We start from the raw sequence: 23,115 nt of genomic DNA on the forward strand, positions 1-23,115 counted from the left end.
GACAATGGCTCTTTTTTTTTGTAAAAGGTGGCAAATAGCATCAACTCGCGTATTCTGAAAAATGTATAAAAACAATTACATATTTTGGAGATTTTTTCATGGCATAAAAAATACCATCTTGTAGTTTTAATAAAACGACGTTTTCCTCCATTTCTACACTCCCTCAAAAAAGTATTGAGTCAATAGCTCTTTTTCGGCCATTTTGAAAAGTTGACAAACAGTATCAACTCGCGAATTTTGAAAAATTTATAAAAAACATTACATATAATGTAATGGGTTTGAAGCAAAATAAAGAAGTACTAAAAAGCCAAAGCCTTTTTTATTCTGAAGAACGGGTGTTGTTCTTTATAAAAAATATTGTGTAAATATAATCCACCAGCTCTGTTGCAAGATTAACATGTGCTCAATTTGTTCTCACTTAGAGCGCAATAGCAAAATGTGCCATCGTAAAAAAATTTACAAGGAATCAATATTCCAATTTTAAATTCATTAGAATTGAAGGGGGGATTCATTTTCCAGGTTATTCAGTAGATTTTACGAGAAGTGGCCACCCTGTTCTATTGAACATCGTTTGTAATCTATGGTATATATTACAAGGTTGCTGTGTAGGAGTTTCTTTGTTTAAAACTTTCCTATTGTGTCGTTTTATAATACTTTGCATGTTCGTCTGTCAAGCAAGTTTTCCATCTTGTCGTATAACGTAATAATTGCCATTTTGAATTTTTAAACACGCCGGCAGACAAAATTTGTATTTCGAACGGAGAACTCTAAGGAACGAATAAGCTCCTTTGCACATATGTAAAGAGTGCAATGAACTTGATATAAAAAAATGATGGTTAAACATTCTCGCCATTTGCAAGCAAATACTCGATGTACTTTGCGGAACAGATGGAACAGATATAGACATTTGTGACAGCTGAAAATACGGACGCCTTAACAGGGACGGCGCGTACCGAGGTAAAAAAGTATACAGTGAGGGATATGACCTGTGACGCTGATTTCACAACGTGTTCGTTCACAGCATATTCGTTCGCAACATTTCCGTTCAAAACATGTTCCTCCACAACATATTATGTTCGGTCACAGAGGATTCGAGACTTAGAATTTTTGGCTATTGGGTTAAATCCAACCTCTTAAGCTGCCCTAATTGTTGCTAATGTGAGTATAGCCCCTTTTTTCTAAATTTTAGTACTTTGTTGCACCTGACGTGGGTTTATCCGCAATTATTGTGTCGTTTTATAATGCTTTGCATGTTCGGCATACAAGAATAGCTAAGTTATAACGTTTTTTTGTTACGGATCTTGTAGCACTTGTGTGTTTCTTTGAAGTGTTTTTTAACGATTTTTAAAAACTCCTTGCCAACATATGTTTTTACGTTCATGCTATAGGGTGGATTGAGCCAGATGACTTTCCTATTCCTGTTACGTCGTTCTGTCTGTTCGTTGTTGTGCATCACTGTGTGTTTAAAACCGCTAGCAGAAAGTGCATCTTCATATTGCAGTTTCACATATTACAGGTTGTTTCGTCACAAGATGTTTCACGGATTCGCGTTGTAATCATTTCCGGAATCTCTCGAAGAATTGAACTTGGGTGGTTTGACTTTATGTTGACATATAAAGGGTTGTTTCCAGGTTTATATACAGGTATATACTAAAAATATTTTATTCTTTACGAAGCCTTTCGTTACATAGTAACATTTTGAGGAATAGAATATGAAAATGTGCTCAACTTTTAGCAATTCGTACTGGTATACTATTTTTAATTCTTTTTTGTGTAGCTAAGTATTGCACATTCAAGCAAAAAATACAATCTCTAATTAATAGTACACGCTACTTGTACGCGAGGGCAAAGTGGTGCCCTGGCCACACGAATTTCGATATAGAAAGAACAGGCTACGGACTATATTATGTTAAAACATATAAATAAATAAATAAGAAAAAGTAGAATAAAAAGTTGTAAACCTTACCAAAATGTCTAGGGCGAGTTGCACCTAAAATGAAATAAAATCATTAGCACCGTGAACAAGAACATGAAAAGTCATCGATGTGCCTTACATTGATTTTATAGTCCTCTTATCTTTTTTCCGTCAAAGCATTAGTTCACCTTCAATGAGTTTTAATTAGTGAAGCCATTACGCACTGACATTGAAGGTGGGATAACTTGGAAACAATTAGAAAAAACTGACGTTATCTCGTGCACTGGTAACTCAGGACCACTTGGGAACAAAAGGCGACTAATTACTTACAGTTAGGTCAATTCACCCGATTTGTAACACACGGGTTAAGGATGTCATCAAATAAGATGATCATTTAGACATAATTTCCTTTGAAACTGTTCATGAAAAGCACACGTTCTTATATATTTTCTTGATCAGCGTGTCAAGCTCTACACAATAGCACCCTATATTTTTTTAAAGCTTCATTGCTAGTGAGCCACAAAAGAAAGTGACCCAGCAAGTTTTTACAGCATTTACCACTGCACTTTCGCCACTTTATCAACTTACAGTTCTTTCTTGTGTAGTTTAGTTTTACAGTCTTTGTCAAAAACACGTAATGTTATGCTGCTACAGCTTTTAAAAACCCGTCACGAAGTTTAAATAATAAAATTAACCCTATTGTATCTTGTTGATACGTAATTTATTTCTAATTTAACTTTACCCTTTGATAAAATTATTCAGCTTGAAGTACTCGTGTCTTTTGGATTTTATTTATTACTTTTGCGAATTAAACTGGCTATGTACATACTAAATTTGATTTCTCAACAGCCAAAAGCAAATAATAATATAAAACAGGTATATAATAAAAATATTTTATTTTTTACGAAGCTTTTCTTTACATAGTAACATTTTGAGGTTAGAATATGATACTTAATTTTCTTCGCAAGAAATCAAATTTTTATGGAAAATCTGTCCAACTTTTAGCAATTCGTACCGGTATATTATTTCTAATTGCTTCGAGCTGTTTTACCATTTTATTTTTAATTTCGAAGACGGAAATTAAGAGTTTAGGTATTTCTACAAACACGAATTTTGACTTACAATGCTATTTTAAGGGCTGGGTCAACCTGTTAGTCACCCTAGAAATTATATGCCTAATTTACTTTAGCATAATTATTTTAGTGTTTTTGTGTAGATTAGAAACAAATTAAAAGCGATGAATTGATAATAAAATAGTGTTTGCAGTTATGATAAAAGTTGTCTGATGATTCTACAGAGAGTGTGTATGAAAATATAAAAAATTCCTTTTTACCAGCATTTAAAAATGTACTAACAATTAAACACGACTAGTAAACAGTGGCATAACAAAACAACAAGGTAATTCAAACTGTATCAACAGGCACACATAAAATAAATTTATCACAACGTAAAAGTTCTAAAAAATATTTTAACAATAAGCAAGCAATGATCTCCATCTCTGGCAGTAGTCTGACACGTGCTAACGGGGCTCAACACTGAGCCTGAAACAGATTATTGCTGCTGTGGACCAGCCTTTTTCATATCAACACTCACTCACAAAAATATTGAGACAATGGCTCTTTTTTTTTGTAAAAGGTGGCAAATAGCATCAACTCGCGTATTCTGAAAAATGTATAAAAACAATTACATATTTTGGAGATTTTTTCATGGCATAAAAAATACCATCTTGTAGTTTTAATAAAACGACGTTTTTCTCCATTTCTACACTCCCTCAAAAAAGTATCGAGTCAATAGCTCTTTTTCGGCCATTTTGAAAAGTTGACAAACAGTATCAACTCGCGAATTTTGAAAAATTTATAAAAAACATTACATATAATGTAATGGGTTTGAAGCAAAATAAAGAAGTACTAAAAAGCCAAAGCCTTTTTTATTCTGAAGAACGGGTGTTGTTCTTTATAAAAAATATTGTGTAAATATAATCCACCAGCTCTGTTGCAAGATAAACATGTGCTCAATTTGTTCTCACTTAGAGCGCAATAGCAAAATGTGCCATCGTAAAAAAATTTACAAGGAATCAATATTCCAATTTTAAATTCATTAGAATTGAAGGGGGGATTCATTTTCCAGGTTATTCAGTAGATTTTACGAGAAGTGGCCACCCTGTTCTATTGAACATCGTTTGTAATCTATGGTATATATTACAAGGTTGCTGTGTAGGAGTTTCTTTGTTTAAAACTTTCCTATTGTGTCGTTTTATAATGCTTTGCATGTTCGTCTGTCAAGCAAGTTTTCCATCTTGTCGTATAACGTAATAATTGCCATTTTGAATTTTTAAACACGCCGGCAGACAAAATTTGTATTTCGAACCGAGAACTTTAAGGAACGAATAAGCTCCTTTGCACATATGTAAAGAGTGCAATGAACTTGATATAAAAAAATGATGGTTAAACATTCTCGCCATTTGCAAGCAAATACTCGATGTACTTTGCGGAACAGATGGAACAGATATAGACATTTGTGACAGCTGAAAATACGGACGCCTTAACAGGGACGGCGCGTACCGAGGTAAAAAAGTATACAGTGAGGGATATGACCTGTGACGCTGATTTCACAACGTGTTCGTTCACAGCATATTCGTTCGCAACATTTCCGTTCAAAACATGTTCCTCCACAACATATTATGTTCGGTCACAGAGGATTCGAGACTTAGAATTTTTGGCTATTGGGTTAAATCCAACCTCTTAAGCTGCGCTAATTGTTGCTAATGTGAGTATAGCCCCTTTTTTCTAAATTTTAGTACTTTGTTGCACCTGACGTGGGTTTATCCGCAATTATTGTGTCGTTTTATAATGCTTTGCATGTTCGGCATACAAGAATAGCTAAGTTATAACGTTTTTTTGTTACGGATCTTGTAGCACTTGTGTGTTTCTTTGAAGTGTTTTTTAACGATTTTTAAAAACTCCTTGCCAACATATGTTTTTACGTTCATGCTATAGGGTGGATTGAACCAGATGACTTTCCTATTCCTGTTACGTCGTTCTGTCTGTTCGTTGTTGTGCATCACTGTGTGTTTAAAACCGCTAGCAGAAAGTGCATCTTCATATTGCAGTTTCACATTATTACAGGTTGTTTCGTCACAAGATGTTTCACGGATTCGCGTTGTAATCATTTCCGGAATCGCTCGAAGAATTGAACTTGGGTGGTTTGACTTTATGTTGACATATAAAGGGTTGTTTCCAGGTTTATATACAGGTATATACTAAAAATATTTTATTCTTTACGAAGCCTTTCGTTACATAGTAACATTTTGAGGAATAGAATATGAAAATGTGCTCAACTTTTAGCAATTCGTACTGGTATACTATTTTTAATTCTTTTTTGTGTAGCTAAGTATTGCACATTCAAGCAAAAAATACAATCTCTAATTAATAGTACACGCTACTTGTACGCGAGGGCAAAGTGGTGCCCTGGCCACACGAATTTCGATATAGAAAGAACAGGCTACGGACTATATTATGTTAAAACATATAAATAAATAAATAGGAAAAAGTAGAATAAAAAGTTGTAAACCTTACCAAAATGTTTAGGGCTAGTTGCACCTAAAATGAAATAAAATCATTAGCACCGTGAACAAGAACATGAAAAGTCATCGATGTGCCTTACATTGATTTTATAGTTCTCTTATCTTTTTTCTGTCAAAGCATTAGTTCACCTTCAATGAGTTTTAATTAGTGAAGCCATTACGCACTGACATTGAAGGTGGGATAACTTGGAAACAATTAGAAAAAACTGACGTTATCTCGTGCACTGGTAACTCAGGACCACTTGGGAACAAAAGGCGACTAATTACTTACAGTTAGGTCAATTCACCCGATTTGTAACACACGGGTTAAGGATGTCATCAAATAAGATGATCATTTAGACATAATTTCCTTTGAAACTGTTCATGAAAAGCACACGTTCTTATATATTTTCTTGATCAGCGTGTCAAGCTCTACACAATAGCACCCTATATTTTTTTAAAGCTTCATTGCTAGTGAGCCACAAAAGAAAGTGACCCAGCAAGTTTTTACAGCATTTACCACTGCACTTTCGCCACTTTATCAACTCACAGTTCTTTCTTGTGTAGTTTAGTTTTACAGTCTTTGTCAAAAACACGTAATGTTATGCTGCTACAGCTTTTAAAAACCCGTCACGAAGTTTAAATAATAAAATTAACCCTATTGTATCTTGTTGATACGTAATTTATTTCTAATTTAACTTTACCCTTTGATAAAATTATTCAGCTTGAAGTACTCGTGTCTTTTGGATTTTATTTATTACTTTTGCGAATTAAACTGGCTATGTACATACTAAATTTGATTTCTCAACAGCCAAAAGCAAATAATAATATAAAACAGGTATATAATAAAAATATTTTATTTTTTACGAAGCTTTTTTTTACATAGTAACATTTTGAGGTTAGAATATGATACTTAATTTTCTTCGCAAGAAATCAAATTTTTATGGAAAATCTGTCCAACTTTTAGCAATTCGTACCGGTATATTATTTCTAATTGCTTCGAGCTGTTTTACCATTTTATTTTTAATTTCAAAGACGGAAATTAAGAGTTTAGGTATTTCTACAAACACGAATTTTGACTTACAATGCTATTTTAAGGGCTGGGTCAACCTGTTAGTCACCCTAGAAATTATATGCCTAATTTACTTTAGCATAATTATTTTAGTGTTTTTGTGTAGATTAGAAACAAATTAAAAGCTATGAATTGATAATAAAATAGTGTTTGCAGTTATGATAAAAGTTGTCTGATGATTCTACAGAGAGTGTGTATGAAAATATAAAAAATTCCTTTTTACCAGCATTTAAAAATGTACTAACAATTAAACACGACTAGTAAACAGTGGCATAACAAAACAACAAGGTAATTCAAACTGTATCAATAGGCACACATAAAATAAATTTATCACAACGTAAAAGTTCTAAAAAATATTTTAACAATAAGCAGGCAATGATCTCCATCTCTGGCAGTAGTCTGACACGTGCTAACGGGGCTCAACACTGAGCCTGAAACAGATTATTGCTGCTGTGGACCAGCCTTTTTCATATCAACACTCACTCACAAAAATATTGAGACAATGGCTCTTTTTTTTTTGTAAAAGGTGGCAAATAGCATCAACTCGCGTATTCTGAAAAATGTATAAAAACAATTACATATTTTGGAGATTTTTTCATGGCATAAAAAACACCATCTTGTAGTTTTAATAAAACGACGTTTTTCTCCATTTCTACACTCCCTCAAAAAAGTATTGAGTCAATAGCTCTTTTTCGGCCATTTTGAAAAGTTGACAAACAGTATCAACTCGCGAATTTTGAAAAATTTATAAAAAACATTACATATAATGTAATGGGTTTGAAGCAAAATAAAGAAGTACTAAAAAGCCAAAGCCTTTTTTATTCTGAAGAACGGGTGTTGTTCTTTATAAAAAATATTGTGTAAATATAATCCACCAGCTCTGTTGCAAGATAAACATGTGCTCAATTTGTTCTCACTTAGAGCGCAATAGCAAAATGTGCCATCGTAAAAAAATTTACAAGGAATCAATATTCCAATTTTAAATTCATTAGAATTGAAGGGGGGGATTCATTTTCCAGGTTATTCAGTAGATTTTACGAGAAGTGGCCACCCTGTTCTATTGAACATCGTTTGTAATCTATGGTATATATGACGCTAAACAGAAGTTGACCCAAATCCTCAAAAATAAATTCAGAAGTTCTTTCACCATGGAAAAACCTGAAACTTTGCCTTACTTTAACTTTGCTGCTGTAAATGCAAAGTTAATCAAAATGCTCGATTAACTCTAGGAAGAAGGGGGTATTTGACCGTCCCTATTGATTTTTTTTATAAAAAAAAAACAAAATCTTCCAGCTTGAGCAAAATGCCCTTTTTTACATAAATTCTCTCTACAAATCTTAAGAGAAGAGAAAATAAGGGAATCAAGTAAATAAACATAAAGGTGCTGGTATTATGTTCTATTTAAACATGTTTCTCTTTATTTATTAACAGATGCATTTTAATCTCAAAAGTCTAATTAATCGGTTCAGACGTAGGAACTACAAAATTGTCAAAAGATGCAGTGTGAACGGACTCAAGCGAATGATCCCCGATGTCACTATGATGATAAGCAGCAACGCTCTTGTCTGTAAGTTGGAAAAATCCAAGAGGTTCCCTTACTTTCAGGTACCACCTGGTGGAAGTTCAACCATACAGAAGATATAAAATTAATTATCAAATGGCAGCATAAAAGTAATTTATGAAATAATTTTAAACATAAAATGATGACGTAAAGAAAACACAGACTGTACTTATACGGAAACGATCTAAAGCTAACAACATTTTTTGTAAATACCACTAAAAGTAACCTTTCAATAAATACGAAGAAAACAGAGAACCAATTTCTTTCTCGAAAGTGAAATTGGTACTTGTTGTTTATATTCTTAATATGCAACTGCACGGAAGATAACTGCCGCAAAAGTCAGATGGAGAGTGAAATACATTTCGCAGAATATTATCAAACGCTTGCCTCAAGCGAATGTTTGCTTTTGTTTATACACTGCTGACGTCATTACAACACCTAAAGGAAGCTATAGTCTTTCCATTATTTTTCTGCCTAGGTGAATTTTTCTACAGGCTTATTTACTAGTCACATTTTATTTAGTATACGTTTTTATTTCTAATTTCCAAAAAGATCTTAATAATGTCACTTGTCGGGAAAAATGATGCTGTCACACTTTCGCTGCTATTCAACGCGCAATTCTGATACACTTTTGTTTTATTTCTTTAGTACTAATATTCTCTTTGATTATCCACTAGAAAAAAGTGGTTCTATGGACACCGATGTTACATTAAGAAAAAAAACAAAAATATAGTAAAATATCAAGTTGGAAACCTTACCAAACAATCCACAACTAGGTGCAGCTAAAATAAAAGTAAAGTCATTAGTATGATGAACAAAAACATCGAAAGCCACGGACGTGTCTTAAATTGACAAAAAGGCTACAATAACAGTTTTAATCTTTCTTTGCCTAATACCAATGCGTTTATTGGAGGAGCGAGGGAGGTGCTTTCACTGCCCTGATTAGTCTTTTGTCAACAACTCAGTTATTCCTGGCTGTGAAACATCCCTTTTTTCGCGACACCTCTAATTTAAAGAATTGAGAAATTTTTTTGATTGAACCGTATGGACAAGGTAATATTTTTATTTTCAATATAGGTGGCATTGCAGCAACCCGCAAGGAGTGAAGTGAAGATTTGCTATTATTTGCATTAAGGTTTTAAAAGACATCTGTTCATTATTATCGAGTCTTACGGCGGCCGAATCGGGCTAATACAGAACAAAATACACGGCAGAATATTTCAAATACACAGCAAAATATTTCAAATACATAACATGATATTTGAAATACATAACACAATATCTAAAATACATATCATAATATTTAAAATTAAAACAAGTGGTGAAAAATAGTTTATAGCATGAAACACCATTTATTAAATAGTTTTGTAAGAGCAAGGGATGGATACATGCTTTGTCATATTTGTGGAACTTAACAGAGAAGAGAATCTCTATTTTGCTCAAAATGTGATATGAAACTAATCCGGCTGATTAAACAGTTCAATCTTTTACCGATCAACGAAAAGAAACAAGAATTCAACATAATATTATATTATTTTGAGCTTAACATTCAATAAGAAACGATCGCGGCATTTCTAGAGAGATACCAAGGCCTAAATATTAGTGTCCGCACTCTTAAACGCATGTTAAAAGTACATAACACAAAACGATAAGGTGACTATACCAGCGATGCATTGGATAAAAGCATTATCTCTCGTGACTTTTCATCGATGTCATCTTTACTTTGATAGAACCATGTAGTAAAAACTGTTAAAGTCGCAATATGTGTATGACTAACATGTAGGTTATCTTCACAGTTCTTCGTATAACGCAACACCAAATGAATCCAATTAAATAATATACAACACAATAGAACACCAGTATATTAAACACAACGACTTTACCAGCAAGATTGGTTCAACACAATTAAACCCCACCACCAATTGATTTTTATTTGTAATCGCCTAGAATGGAAGATTAACAATCTCCCTCTATTTTCTTTTCTGCACGTTGTTTAGTTTATTCGAATATGGGTGGAATTTATAGCGACTCCTACTCGCTTAGTATAGTGTTCCTTGGGAGAAATTGGCTTTTTACCAATGGCCTCTACTATACAAGTCTTGATCAAACAGTTACCGAAGACTATTCTTTCTTGGGTCCTTAGTTGTTTGATGCGAAGTGCTGTTTGGTATTTCAGCAATAAATTCTGAAAAATAATAACTCCAAAAAAAATTATAATAATTTTTTTGAAAACACAAAATTTAATTGGTCACTAATATTTTTCATGACAAGTTTGTAGCACATTCAGTAACAGTGTGCTATTTGCTCCTTGCTTTGTTAACACATCTGCTAACTGAATTTTGATGGGAGTCCAATTTAACTTCCTTTTGATTGATGCTCTGTCTGAGAGAAGCCATGTAAACTCTTAATCACTTGTCTTCTAAAGCTTTTGTTGAATGTGCAGCTTCATACAAAGATTTGTTATCCGTGTAGCACAAGATACCTTCTAGATCTGTCTTCAAAATTTCTATTATTACATTTATACTCTCATTGCGTTTGCTTCCTTTGGGGGCTTTATCATTACTTCTCTATCAATCTGTTTGCCTTGAAAAAATGCTGTTTTGACATCTAAGGTGTGGCATTTCCTTTCATTTGTGACGTATCAATGGTTGCAGCCTCTACTGTTACTGGTACATCCGTAGTATTACTTTCAAGATCATCTACATCAGAAATTTCGTCTTCCGGTGAAACACAGTTGTCCAACTGCATAGTTGTTACTTCTGGACTCTTTTCAGAGTCTTGTGATGGCTTCTGTGAATGTACTACTTGATCTACCTCTTTCAACCGACAAATGTGGACAATCACATAACTTCCATCATATTTGAAAAGTACTTGTTTATTTTCTTGTTTAAATACAGTGATTGGTCCATGCCATTTTTCACTGCCTTCTCTTTTATAAAAGACTTTATCTCCAGTTACATACCGCACATCATTGTAACACTGAACATTATGCCGCAATGCTTTACGTATTCTTTCAAAAGATTCTGCCGCTATGAATGCTCTTCGTGACGCATGCATCACAGCAAGGTTGTGGACCACAGTTTTACTTGAAACTGTATCATTCATGGCTGGTAACTGATCCAGGGATAATCATAGTTTTTACCAAAAACAAGCTGGTTTACTGAAAATCCATTGTTGGTTGATAACGAATTCTTAACACTATAAGTCCAGAAAAGTGCTTGATTAGGTGCACATTTCGTATCCTCTATAATTTTACTTAGCATTTCCTTAATGATACCATTATGCCACCGACATAGCCCATTCGACCAAGGATTTTCAGCTGCTGTTTTGGAAAACTCTCTATTAAATTGCTGACACATTTCTTCCTACACTTAATTGAAAAATTCTCCTCCAATGTTAGCCAGAAACTTCCTTGGTCGACCAAATTATGCTAATCAAATTTCAAAGATATTGTCTGTTATCACATCTTTATTTTTTGTCCTTGTTAACTTTGAAGATGAAAATATTGTGAAGGTATCTACGATATGAATAAACCACAATGATTGTGAAAGTTGCACTAAATCTAAAGCCACACACTTAAATTCCGAGGGCATTGGTAAGCCAACAATAGGATGTGGTCTTGGATTTCTTTACTTAACGCATACTTTACAAGGGTGTGAGACGAAAAAGAATTTGATTCCCTAATAAGATATTTTAATTTTTCAGCACTTGGATGACAGAACTGACGATGAGGTTTGGCGATGTTGTTTCCTTTGGATTTTCCACTTGCATATACAAAGGCAAACTTGAGGAAGCAGATGGTCATAATTCTTTTCATCTAATTCTATTCTGTTGTTGTTCAAAGGGATGCAGCAGTGGCCTGTGGTGGTAAATTTTAGAGGATGCCATTCTCTGAACATTTTAACAGGATCATTGCTACTCCTCCGATTTTAGGTGACGATACACAAGTAGAAAAGAACACACACAATGGCTAGAAAACGTGACGTTTTAGAAACAAATAAAAGAAACACCAAAGTCAGAAAAAAAAACGACCTTCTGCATTATTTCAATATGTCATATTGAATATCGAATCCTCTATTTTATGGCAATTCCGTTCAGGAGTACAAAATAAAGTCACGCAATTTTTAGATAACCATGCGTGTAGCGGTAGCCATTTTGAAGTTCTGTTTTAACCTTTTTTTTCCAAAAAAAGTTGGTGTTGGAATATAATTTTTTTTATATATTTTACATGTTAAAATTAATATTTTTTTAAAACATGTAGTCACCTCCGAATAGAAATTTTTTTGTTATTTTAAGAAGAATGACTAAAACGTTAATTATTTAACACAATACCTTAAGAATACACTTAAATATAGTTTTGGTTTAGCGAATACTACTACTATACTAGACTACAATTCGTAACTTAGTACAAAGTGGTAAAACAGGGTAACAATTCGTAAAGCATAACAAACAAAAATTTAAAAACTTTACGTATGGTGGTATGATCTAGTAAGCATGAATTACTTCTTTCATAATTGCACGTTTTTACAACTATATTGTCCGTACGTACGTCTGTATGTCCCTATGTGGAATGACAAATGTCTGGTTGGGAATACTAATATTACCTACCGAAGTTTTCAAGATATAAGTTCCATAACTTTTTTACGAATTGCAATGACTTAGAAATCGATAGTGTAGGGTTTTAGACTGCTTGGTTAAAATGGGCCACAGTTTGGGCATATCATCACACTGTCTGAGTTTCTGCATATAGGCATTTTAGGAAACGATAAAAATTTTTTGACACTATATAAAAATCAAAAGTATCCAGGTGCAGAAATTTTAAAAGCCAATCCTGTGATTAAAATAAGCAAAATAGGTTTGTTAATAAAATATTTCCTCGATTTAAAATTATGTAACCGCAATATCTAAGATAAAAAATACGATGGTAAAAATAGCAAATAATTAATACAAAGTCTTTCTAGACTAAAAGTTAAATTCGCTTCAGAAAATATGTTAATGAGTTAGTGTATAATATATAGTCCTATCTCACCTGTAAAAGTGAACCCATGTGGATTCTGATTTCGTCTAGACATCACCAAGTTTTTTGTTTATACAGCTAAAAATTTAGACAAATTGCTGAAAAGTAAAACTTTTTAGTACTAGTGCTCCATGCATATAAGTGCAATCAAACAAACAAATACAATTTTAAACATGTCTAAAATAGATATAATAAAACAATAATAAGATATAATAAAACAATTTAACTTCCAATACATTGTTTACCTTACAAATAAACAGTGGCTTTTAATGATACGGAGATATAAATAGGCAATATCTTGAAATAAATGAAAAAAGCAGGGCATGATATTTTGTTAACAACTGAATCTCTCCAGTAAACATGAAAGGTTAATTAAGGGTAGCAAAATTGACCTACAATGAGATGTAAGCGAAGTAACAGTACTTCGGTGAGTGGCAGGATGGCAATAAGGCATTATTACCAGTGAAAAAACCCTTTAACAATAGCCCTGAGGTATACAGCAACAGATGACCCAGCATAAAACCTTATCAACACACAGTGGAAACAAAAGAAACTGGCAAGGTATTTTTAGGAGAATAGGGATTGGGATGAAAAATATTTTTACAGTGAAATCTTTGAAAGTTGTTTGGAAACTGGAAAGTGAGCAAGAGTTGGTAAAATATGTCTCCTTTATTTTTAATTGTCTGGAAAGATGATTACGATGGATGGAAAAATGCTGGACAATTACTTTTTATTGTAAATCAAATATGCTTTCCATGACAAAATAAAGTATGGCAATTGATGTTTCGCATGATTAAACTTGTGTTGGTAAAGATATATTACAGTTAAAAAACATTTCTATTATGAAGCTTTCGCATGTGAATGGGCAAAAAAAAAGCTGCAAAGTAATGTATCATATAATAATTTTGCCTTAAACAATCTGTTCCGCCATCATTATTGATAATAGATATCATCATGTCACGTACAGCCAGTTTATTCTAGGCTACGTTTCGACAGCCACAGCTGTCATCGAAGGGAATGATGGTAATCATCTTTGGCTATTTATTAGTTGAGAAGATAATTAGAGAATCGAAATCAACCAATCAGATCACAGCAATTAAAGTAATTAACTTTTTTTTACGGACCCAGATGAAAGCATAGATTGATTAAAATCTTTCCTTTTTCTAAATGTTGCTTTATGGTACGTTCCTTTTTCTAAAAGTTCGGTTTTTGTTACGTTTGTCTCGTAGTTTGTCAAGTATTCGATTTCTAAGTATTCGCTTTTCGAAGTGCTGGTAACAATATTTCTGGAAGTTGATAGGAAAAACTATTGCTATGAGTATTTCTGTCTATACAATTATGGTTTTTTTTACGTTTCCTGATATCCAGAACCGTGGTAATATTTTTAAAGTTATTAAACAGTAATATGGAGCCCCATGTGGTTAGAAAAAAATAGATTGAAAATCACAGGTTATTTAAATCATCTAAGATTTTCTTTACGTTGTCCTCACAACGACGTTATTCCGAAAGACCTGCGTCTACACTGCAAAGTGAAAACGGATCTTGTGGTGAGACATGATCCGCCGAATAAAATGGGGCACCGTCAGGTGATCATTACGACCAAAAGATAAAATTTCACAAAGGTAGTTGTGACAAAGAAATGAGATTGTGCAAAACCAGACACCTAAAAAATATCAATAGACCAGTGGTTATTGAAATTACAGTGGAATCTCTCTATCTCGAACTCGCAAGGGACCAAAATTTTGTTCGAGATAGAGAAACTTCGAGATAAAGAAAGGAAAATACCTTAGGCGGACCACAAAAGGACCGAGACTTTAGTTCGAGATAGAGAGAAGTTCGAGATAGAGAGTAGTCGAGATAGAGAGATTCCACTGTACTTCCATTGATACATCGAAGTAGGTCACGATCTTTTCTTCTAAACAACTTTCGGAGAAAGAGAGTAGTGTTTTATTATTGTCTAACTTTAACAAGTTTACTAACTAAAGAAATTGTTGCAAGTGCAGAACAGGCAGTTAAAGTATTGTCAAAGAAGGAAGCAGACACTGTTCGTGCGAAAATTAGCCTGACTCAACAAAATTTAAAAGTTACAAACATGACAAAAGAGGAGTGCATTACACTGTCTAAATTAAGAAAGGATAACGATATGATGATCTTGTCAGCAAATAGAGGCCTAACGACGGTCATTTAGACAAGAAGAGTTATCTTGATAAATGTTATGACCACATTAACAACGGTCCATACGCACACCTCAAGAAAGATCCAACAGAAACTAACACGCGTGACATAAGGATTATTTTGATGGGTTTAAATAATGATGATAGCATCGATAATAGATGGTATTATAAACTAAGATATTCAGACACTCAAAAGCCTAGATTCTATGCTTATTAGCTTATGTGAACGCTTCCTGACTTCAAACAGCAGTGACACATTCAGCTAACCATCATCATATCTTTTTTCTTTTAAACAATCAAAAACTTCCTGCTTCACTGTGCAATCTCGTTTAACATAATAACTGTATACACGTCTCATACGAAGCCCCTTATCTCTGAAACAACAAAACTCTGCTTGTTATCAAAGGAAGTACCTCTCTAAATGTTTTCCAAGCAGAACGTTTCCTGCAAGTAACACTTTTTCCAACACCCATTACCCAACATATCGCCTAAGTAACAGAAGTTCTACACATCTCTCACAATGAGCTGAAATCATTTTGTTGCCTATATACTACAAGTCAATGCTTAGACTTTACTATACTTTTTTCAAAGCTTTCTGAGTTAGAATATTGTAGCTTTAGCGCCACGCACTTGAACGAAATCAAATTGCATCCTGCCTATATCAATTCAAAGTAACTCATAAATCTCTTTCAATGATTTTTTTACACAATCAACCAACTTCAACAATCTACAATTACCTCTCTTGCCCTTGAAACAATTGAATATTACACTGTACTGCCAGTCAGTCAGGGTAACACTTTATAATCTTTATTTAAGGCACTTGTTTTAATCAGAATATTTCAAATTTGGATTGCCTACTTAAGGATGCGTAATGAATGAATTCGTAAAACGCATGAAGAGGTTAACATTAAGACATGAAAAACTTCTGATGAGACACTATTGTAATAAAGGAATGGTTGAACGGAACCATCCTGTCCTTTATGAATAGATGACGAGAACTAAAAAGATAACAAATGTAACTTTAAAATGTTCATAGCATAGGCTATATTTGCCAAGATTATCTACATCAAATCAAATGGTTTTTAGCAATAATTTCAACCTACAATCGGTTGCAACTTCACAACTAGAAAATTTTGTAAAAGCAGAGACAACAAAGGCCGATGAAATCAATCAGATAAGTTTGAACATACTTTGAAGTTGAATTTACAAATGGAAAGAAAAATTTTTAATTTACCCAGACAAGGGAGTAAAGGGTGAAGAATTCCCTAAAAGTAATTTGAAAAGATAATGCAGACCATGATAGTAACACATACTATCGGTGCCGTCCCTATCAGATGATGAAGGTTACCTCTATTAGATGAAGAAATACTAAGTCACAGTGGCATTTAGCAGAGATGACAAAAATTGATGAAAATGTTGACAGAACAAGGGATGAAAAAAAAATTCAGAAAAAATGTATTACCTTAAAGGACTAAATTTTCGACGAAATTAATATTTGCAATTTCGCGAATAATTTCCAGAATGATAACTGCTTAGATATTTTGTGAGAACTAATTCTAGCGAATAATCTAATAAATGACCAATCAGTTATCTTTACTGATTAAATTAAATCGAACGACTTAATTAATGATTAAATGAAAGTGGATCTCTGGAGAACTGATATTCGAATTATCCATTTCTTCAGACTTTACTTTAACAATAGGAACAGTGGCAAACCAGGAAATTGAAGCTTTAATTTTAAGATATAAATCGTAACATAAAATTGTTTGCACAAAGTTCATAGCGTAATAAGATTTAATAACATTGAACTGTATTTGAAAGAAATTTACTAAAAAAACAATATAAAAAATTTCAGCTACTTCAAGAAAAGAATATTAATGCACGTCGCCGAATATCACAAGCTCGACAAAATAATTACAGATATCCGATTTAACCTTGCTAAATATCTGCTTAATATTCTGTCGGACGCTCCCACCTGAGGTTCATGTAATAGGCGATATTAGGCCTATTCGCAAATTTAGGTTCCCCAAGCAATTTAAAATCTTAAAAGGGAATAGAGAAAATAAGTTGCGCAAAAATAAGCAAAAGTTAATCAATTGCACAAACAAAGTGCACATATTTTTTAAGAAAACTATAAAATCGCAAAAATAAGGAAACGAGTAAATGATGATTAAAGAATGCAATTTTGATTTGGATGCTATTTGCACATTTAACAAAGCAACCATGATGTAATCTAAAACACATAAAAGTACTAATTTATTACATTTTATCATGTTATTTTGTGAGTAAACAGAGTACAAATGATATTGCAAATGGTCACGGCTTAGAGTACAAACAAATGGTATAATGAAAATGGCCATTTCAAGATTCTTATAATTTCGATAAAGTTCTCTATGATATTTTTGTACAGTAAAATTAGATAGAATTGATATAAATATTAAATATAACATTTACAAATAGTTTACACAATAGTAACAATATAGCTGACAAGTTGTTAAAACTATGCTGGATAGTCTTTAACTATGCAACAAGTTACTGCATAGTTAAAGATTATCCAGCATAATGATAAAATAAATCAAATGCTTAGGTCCTCGTTGCATTAGGAATTGCTCAATGAAACGATAAAAACAAATGTATAAAACAATGCAGAATACAACATCAACATCTTGAGTTAACTATAAGTTTGTACCAAATTCGTGCAATTAATTTGCGAGACGAAGACTGCAGATACAGTCAGCATTTCGAAAATAAAGCCGCCATACAGGAATAAGGAGCCAAAAAATGGTATTTATGTAGCTTACGGATGGTACTCTAACAGAGATCGGCCTTCATGCACATGTTAACTATTTTTTAAGAATGTCTTAAGTGTAGAAATTTTAGAATATTTAATGATTCAGTATAAAAGGGTTATTTTAAGCTTGCGGTTCGCCCTTGCAAGTTCTTGTCCATGGATGTTGCCTATGAAAAAGTTTAACAAGTTAATTAACGTAAATTCAATTGAATAAAGCTTAATAACTTCATAAGATTATTAAAAACATGATGCAGTGAAGTAATATAAAGTATTGTGTAGGTACATCCAACATCTGAAACATCTTCCAACTATTGACAAAAAGAATGTGAACTAATCACTACAATCTAAAAACAGCGAAAAACTCAATAGCATTTGGAAACTAAAATACTGCTTTGGAACTTATTTAAACCACCAGGTATATACTGTTACATCGCTGCCTCCGAGTGTTCTTTCCACGCAATATAACCACCAGATAAATGTCTTGCCCTACAAGTTAAATAAAAACACGACCATTCACAACTTTATTTAGAACTTTATTAACGACAGACGCACAGGATGATAGATCAATGGAATACAATTACAAATTTACTGCCCAAAAATTCCGAAACATTGAAATATGGGAAATTGTCGTTCAGCAAATGAAATAACGTAGACCAACTTCCCTCAGATAGAAAATGTTTCCAGTGTAAATAAAAAAATATTTACGTTTTTGTACGTTCATTCAAATACCTAACGAAAAATTGCCAAAAGAGAAAAGAAACTAGGACTAACTTTTCCATGCCAAGGCTTTGCGCCATCACTAATGTATGCAAACTTCTTACGCCTGCTTGACAATAAAATATAACATTAGTACCATCATCTGGTGGTTTTGGAAAACCATATTTCTTCTCAAAAACATCTTCGGATAGATTTAAAGCAAATTCCATTTCATCCACTGAAAAAGAGATTTTAACATTATAAAAATGAAACTAAAAGAAGCCTAACACTCTCACACTAAATTTCAAGTAAATTAAGTTTGGAAGTGTATATAATAATACACATTGTAATGACTTTTGAAATTGTCAATTTACCTAAAAAATTATGCTTTGCGTTCATCCGAATTGACATTAAATGATTACTCTGAATATACCTTTTTGCGTCGTCAACTTTTTGCCGCGCGAACTTCTATTATACTGTTTCGCGTCGGCATTTACCCATTTCATGTCTGTAAAAAATGTCGACGTGAATTTTTGTTTTTATGATTCGCCTTGGCAATCCGCGATTTCACGTCGGCAAAAACAGTGATATGAACTTTTATTTTAGTGTCTGATGTCAGCATATTGCATTTTAAATTCAAGCTTTTCTTTTCCAAGCCAGCTTGTTTACATTTAAACTACTTTAATTCTATTTAGGGTAAATAAGCAATATGCTCAGAAATCACTTTTAAGATCTTCAAAAATTCGTGCATGCAAGGACTACTTTTTACCGCTTTTCTATTTATACTTTCTATATATTTACAATATATTCAAGAAAATTAAAGGATTCTATAAATTACGAAGAAAAAATTCGCCTTGGCAAAATATTTATGACTTGAACTTTTTCTTTCCAAATCACCTAAGCATTCACCTCGGCATCTGCCATGTGCCGACGTGAATTAGAAAGGTTGTGGTGTAACTAAAAATATCTACACTAAATTTTTGAATTTATTTCAATAACTGCCTATACCCATGCAATCAATGCCTGCCTTATTTTTAACCTTATTTGTGACAAATACCTGTTATAAAATAGTTGCTGATGTATATAAAAGGCGTATCTTTTGGTCAAAGCAAGTTTTTTATATTCGTTTTGTAAGTATTTTGCAAATGTCTAATAAATCGATTTAATAAACCTTTTTTAATTGTAATTTATTGCAGAGTTGTCTTATATCCTTGCAAAATTGCCACAATCAAAAACTGCATTTTTTCATCAGGAACTGCTGTATATGGGCAAAAATAAACAAACATAATTAGCACAAGGTTGTGGTCATGTATCATGGAAAGCGGCACCAATAATGACATCCTAGTACGTTGCCATACAAGTCATTACAAATCATACTTATTCAATGATATGAATTCGGTTAGAAATAACTAAGCCTAAAACTCAAAAATTACAAAGATAAATGAAATTATAAACAAGTAGGAAAATACATACTTGGAATATGTTTTGCTTCAGGAATCATACCGAATGCTGCCACTTCATCACTACTTCTGACATCAAACAATGTTATATCTTCAGTGTTTAAAATTTTACTCAGAGAACCACTAGTAACTTCAATGTCACTATAAAAGTCATTTGTGTATTTTCTATTGAACTTGCACTCGCTTATTTTCTGGATAAATATATTTCTTTTTGTTTCCAACGGAAACCAATTCATGAAATGCCAATGTAAGCTCCTTTTATTAATAACACGTGACAATGTGTTTTTAATAGATATGGATGTTAACTGTCTTGAAACAATGTTCATCTTTTACAGTGTTTTTTATAACTATTATAACTATTGAGGAAAGAAAATGTGATAATGCAAAAATTAGCAGCATATATTAATACAAAAAAGCAACATATAGCCCATATTTTCACTGCTACTACTTCGTCTTTGTATAATTAAAATGGAAATAATCACAAATGAACATCTTGTAGCTGTAACATACATTAAAGCCAGAGACATCTACACTGGAATTAATTTTGTCTTCATCACTGGAAATCTCGGGTAATAATTTTTGGTGTATTTCACATTGATGTAAGAGCCATCCATGAAGGATCTACGCTATTGGGGGAGATGGGTCAAACTAAAAACACAAAGGTGCATACAAACGGGAAAGGAGGGCTTTACAAGTGCGACGTATTTGACCATCTATGCGCGTCGCTACATTTCAAGGTGTCAGAGTCATCTAAAACGTCTTTAATAGAAATATAATTAACAGGATGATATGTCATAATAAGAACTTCTACCTTTATAAAGAAAATCTAGACCATTTTTTGAAACCTTTTTTTAATAAAAATATTTAGAGTCGTGGGCGGAAGGGGGCAGCAAAGTAAAGAGGCAACCCCTATAAAACTTTGTTTATGCCGACATCATATTAATCGCGCAAAATAAAATGAAGCGAAGCAGTAGCGGCATATGACCATGCAAACATGCATCCAAAATTCATTTAGCTATTATACTTTCTGAAGAATTATTTCAGTAACACACAAATGTGTAAATTAATATATGAATTTTAAAACACCTTAAATTATGTAAGGGATAAAAAAAAAACGTATGGTGGAGGAAAAAAATCCGAATTGTTTCTTCCAAATTTCCTTACATACTTACATACTGCAATTTTTATTTGGTATGACACCTTATTTCTCACTCGCTTGCAATTTTTTCTGTAAAATCAGTACAAATTTACATTAGACTAAGTAAACAATAGTTCAATCTCCAAACTTCAAAAAATGATGGTCATTCACAATTACTTATGCCACACTTTACAAGGTTCTATTAGCACACTTTAATTCTGCAATATTCTGCAAATATTTCTTTCATGAAAGTAGTCTACACAGACCAATTCAAACTTATGCTGCAAAAGATACATTATTATGTTTGCAGTGAGATCATACTTTTTCAAACCTATTAGCTATTATAATACGTAAATACTTTAAGGGAACAAAAAATTCTGGGTACTTTAGTTCAAGATTGGCAAAAACAGTTTTTTTCGTGGAGGGAAACGAGTTCGTCTTCCCATAAATATTTCTGATTCCAAAAAATTAATGATTTTTTTTGGTTAAACATTTTGTTAATTATTGCGAAAATTTAGCAAAATATAAATCCTGGAAAAAATATTTAACCTACACACAAAAAACTCAAGCAAACTTCTTCCAGCATCACAATTATAAGCAATTGTAGGCAGATATTTCCTATAAAGCCTTCACAAAACACTAGACATGTAAATTTATCTGAAGTATATGAAAAAAGTGATTTTAACACACAAACACATATATACAAAAAATGTGTTAAGCTAACACAAACTCGTTTTTCAGAGAGAACGATGGGGCTAGAATTAAACAATGTTTACTAATTACAAACTTTAACCCTATTGGGTTCTTTCCAAATATTCATTTTATTAAACTAATAAAAATATACCGTTTTAACTGTTGCAATATATTGTACGAAACATGGTACAATCAATTGAAGTAACTAGTGTAAAATTCTGTACACTTATAAATAAGGATATAAGTAATTCACCAATTTTCTCAATAATGCTTAAAGTGCAAGAAAACAAAAGAGGCATTCTTGTAAAATTGATTCAGTAGGAACTTGCCACTAGTTTCTGCAAATCAAACTGATTTGATTCAAAAAAACTTGTGAGCTTTAAAGCCACAATATTGTATAATATATTGTACGTTGTGGTTACATCTTTACAATCTATTTTAAAGAATATACCGTTATGTGTAATATATTTTAGCAGTGCAGGATATCCTTAAACTTTAGTGAAGAAAAACACGACATCCTTGAACACATTTTTCACTCACAACAACTTGAAATGAAACTGGACAAAAACTTAACTCACCTGGGGTCAAATCTTTACGTGTAAACAATATCAGTGATTATTTTAGTTTTCAAGTTAAAAAGCTTTCCTAACAATTTAAATAGATAAGAATTATAAATCAATGAAATTATCAAAGCAGTTTACCAACAACATACATGTTATGTGAATATTTTACTTCCATCATAAGAACAAAATGTTTATTACCTGCGTTTCATTAAATTAGATTAAAAGATAATGTCAATAGCATTGTTCTGTTCATTATACTCATTCACAATGAACAAAGATTTACCTCATTTCCGAGAATTGACACAATGATTTCAACATACAAAAATAAAGTATTTTGTTCTATTCCAGCTGAAAGACAACAAAACATTTTTGTGATGTGTAAAATCAATAAAGTCATTGAAAAGAAAATTTTGTGGTTTATAGATTTTTTTTTATGAAACAACAATTTTCAACAATAAAATTTAGTTCTACAA

General features: G+C 32.5%; 2 protein-coding genes across 28 annotated transcripts in view; both read right to left on the bottom strand.

Moving 5' to 3' along the window:
* Window positions 1-17,506, bottom strand: part of LOC130622996 (uncharacterized) — a 61,316-nt gene extending 43,810 nt beyond the window's left edge. For 14 of the 27 annotated variants that reach the window (XM_057438495.1, XM_057438493.1, XM_057438492.1 and 11 more), the window contains exons 1-3: window positions 13,140-17,506; window positions 8,869-8,892; window positions 5,491-5,514 (exon numbers count right to left, since the gene is read on the bottom strand). In XM_057438495.1, coding sequence (XP_057294478.1) covers window positions 5,491-5,514; window positions 8,869-8,892; window positions 13,140-13,182 — 91 coding nt within the window. In that variant the 5' untranslated portion in view covers window positions 13,183-17,506. Of the gene's footprint in view, window positions 1-1,966; window positions 1,991-5,490; window positions 5,515-8,868; window positions 8,893-13,139 lie in introns of all 27 variants that reach the window. The other 13 variants (XM_057438478.1, XM_057438472.1, XM_057438479.1 and 10 more) reach the window with 2 other exon arrangements.
* Window positions 17,507-17,656: 150 nt separating this feature from the next.
* LOC130623003 (thiosulfate:glutathione sulfurtransferase-like) lies at window positions 17,657-23,096 on the bottom strand. The gene is made up of 5 exons (XM_057438505.1): window positions 22,658-23,096; window positions 20,262-20,604; window positions 18,864-19,026; window positions 18,505-18,578; window positions 17,657-18,259 (listed from the first exon to the last, which is right to left on the bottom strand). Exons 2-4 carry the CDS (start codon window positions 20,572-20,574, stop codon window positions 18,518-18,520), a joined length of 537 nt encoding a protein of 178 aa, XP_057294488.1. The 5' UTR covers window positions 20,575-20,604; window positions 22,658-23,096; the 3' UTR covers window positions 17,657-18,259; window positions 18,505-18,517.
* Between the last annotated feature and the right edge of the window lie 19 nt (window positions 23,097-23,115).

The sequence above is a fragment of the Hydractinia symbiolongicarpus genome, chromosome 13, assembly GCF_029227915.1.
Source record: "Hydractinia symbiolongicarpus strain clone_291-10 chromosome 13, HSymV2.1, whole genome shotgun sequence".
Classification (NCBI taxonomy): Eukaryota; Metazoa; Cnidaria; class Hydrozoa; order Anthoathecata; family Hydractiniidae; genus Hydractinia; species Hydractinia symbiolongicarpus.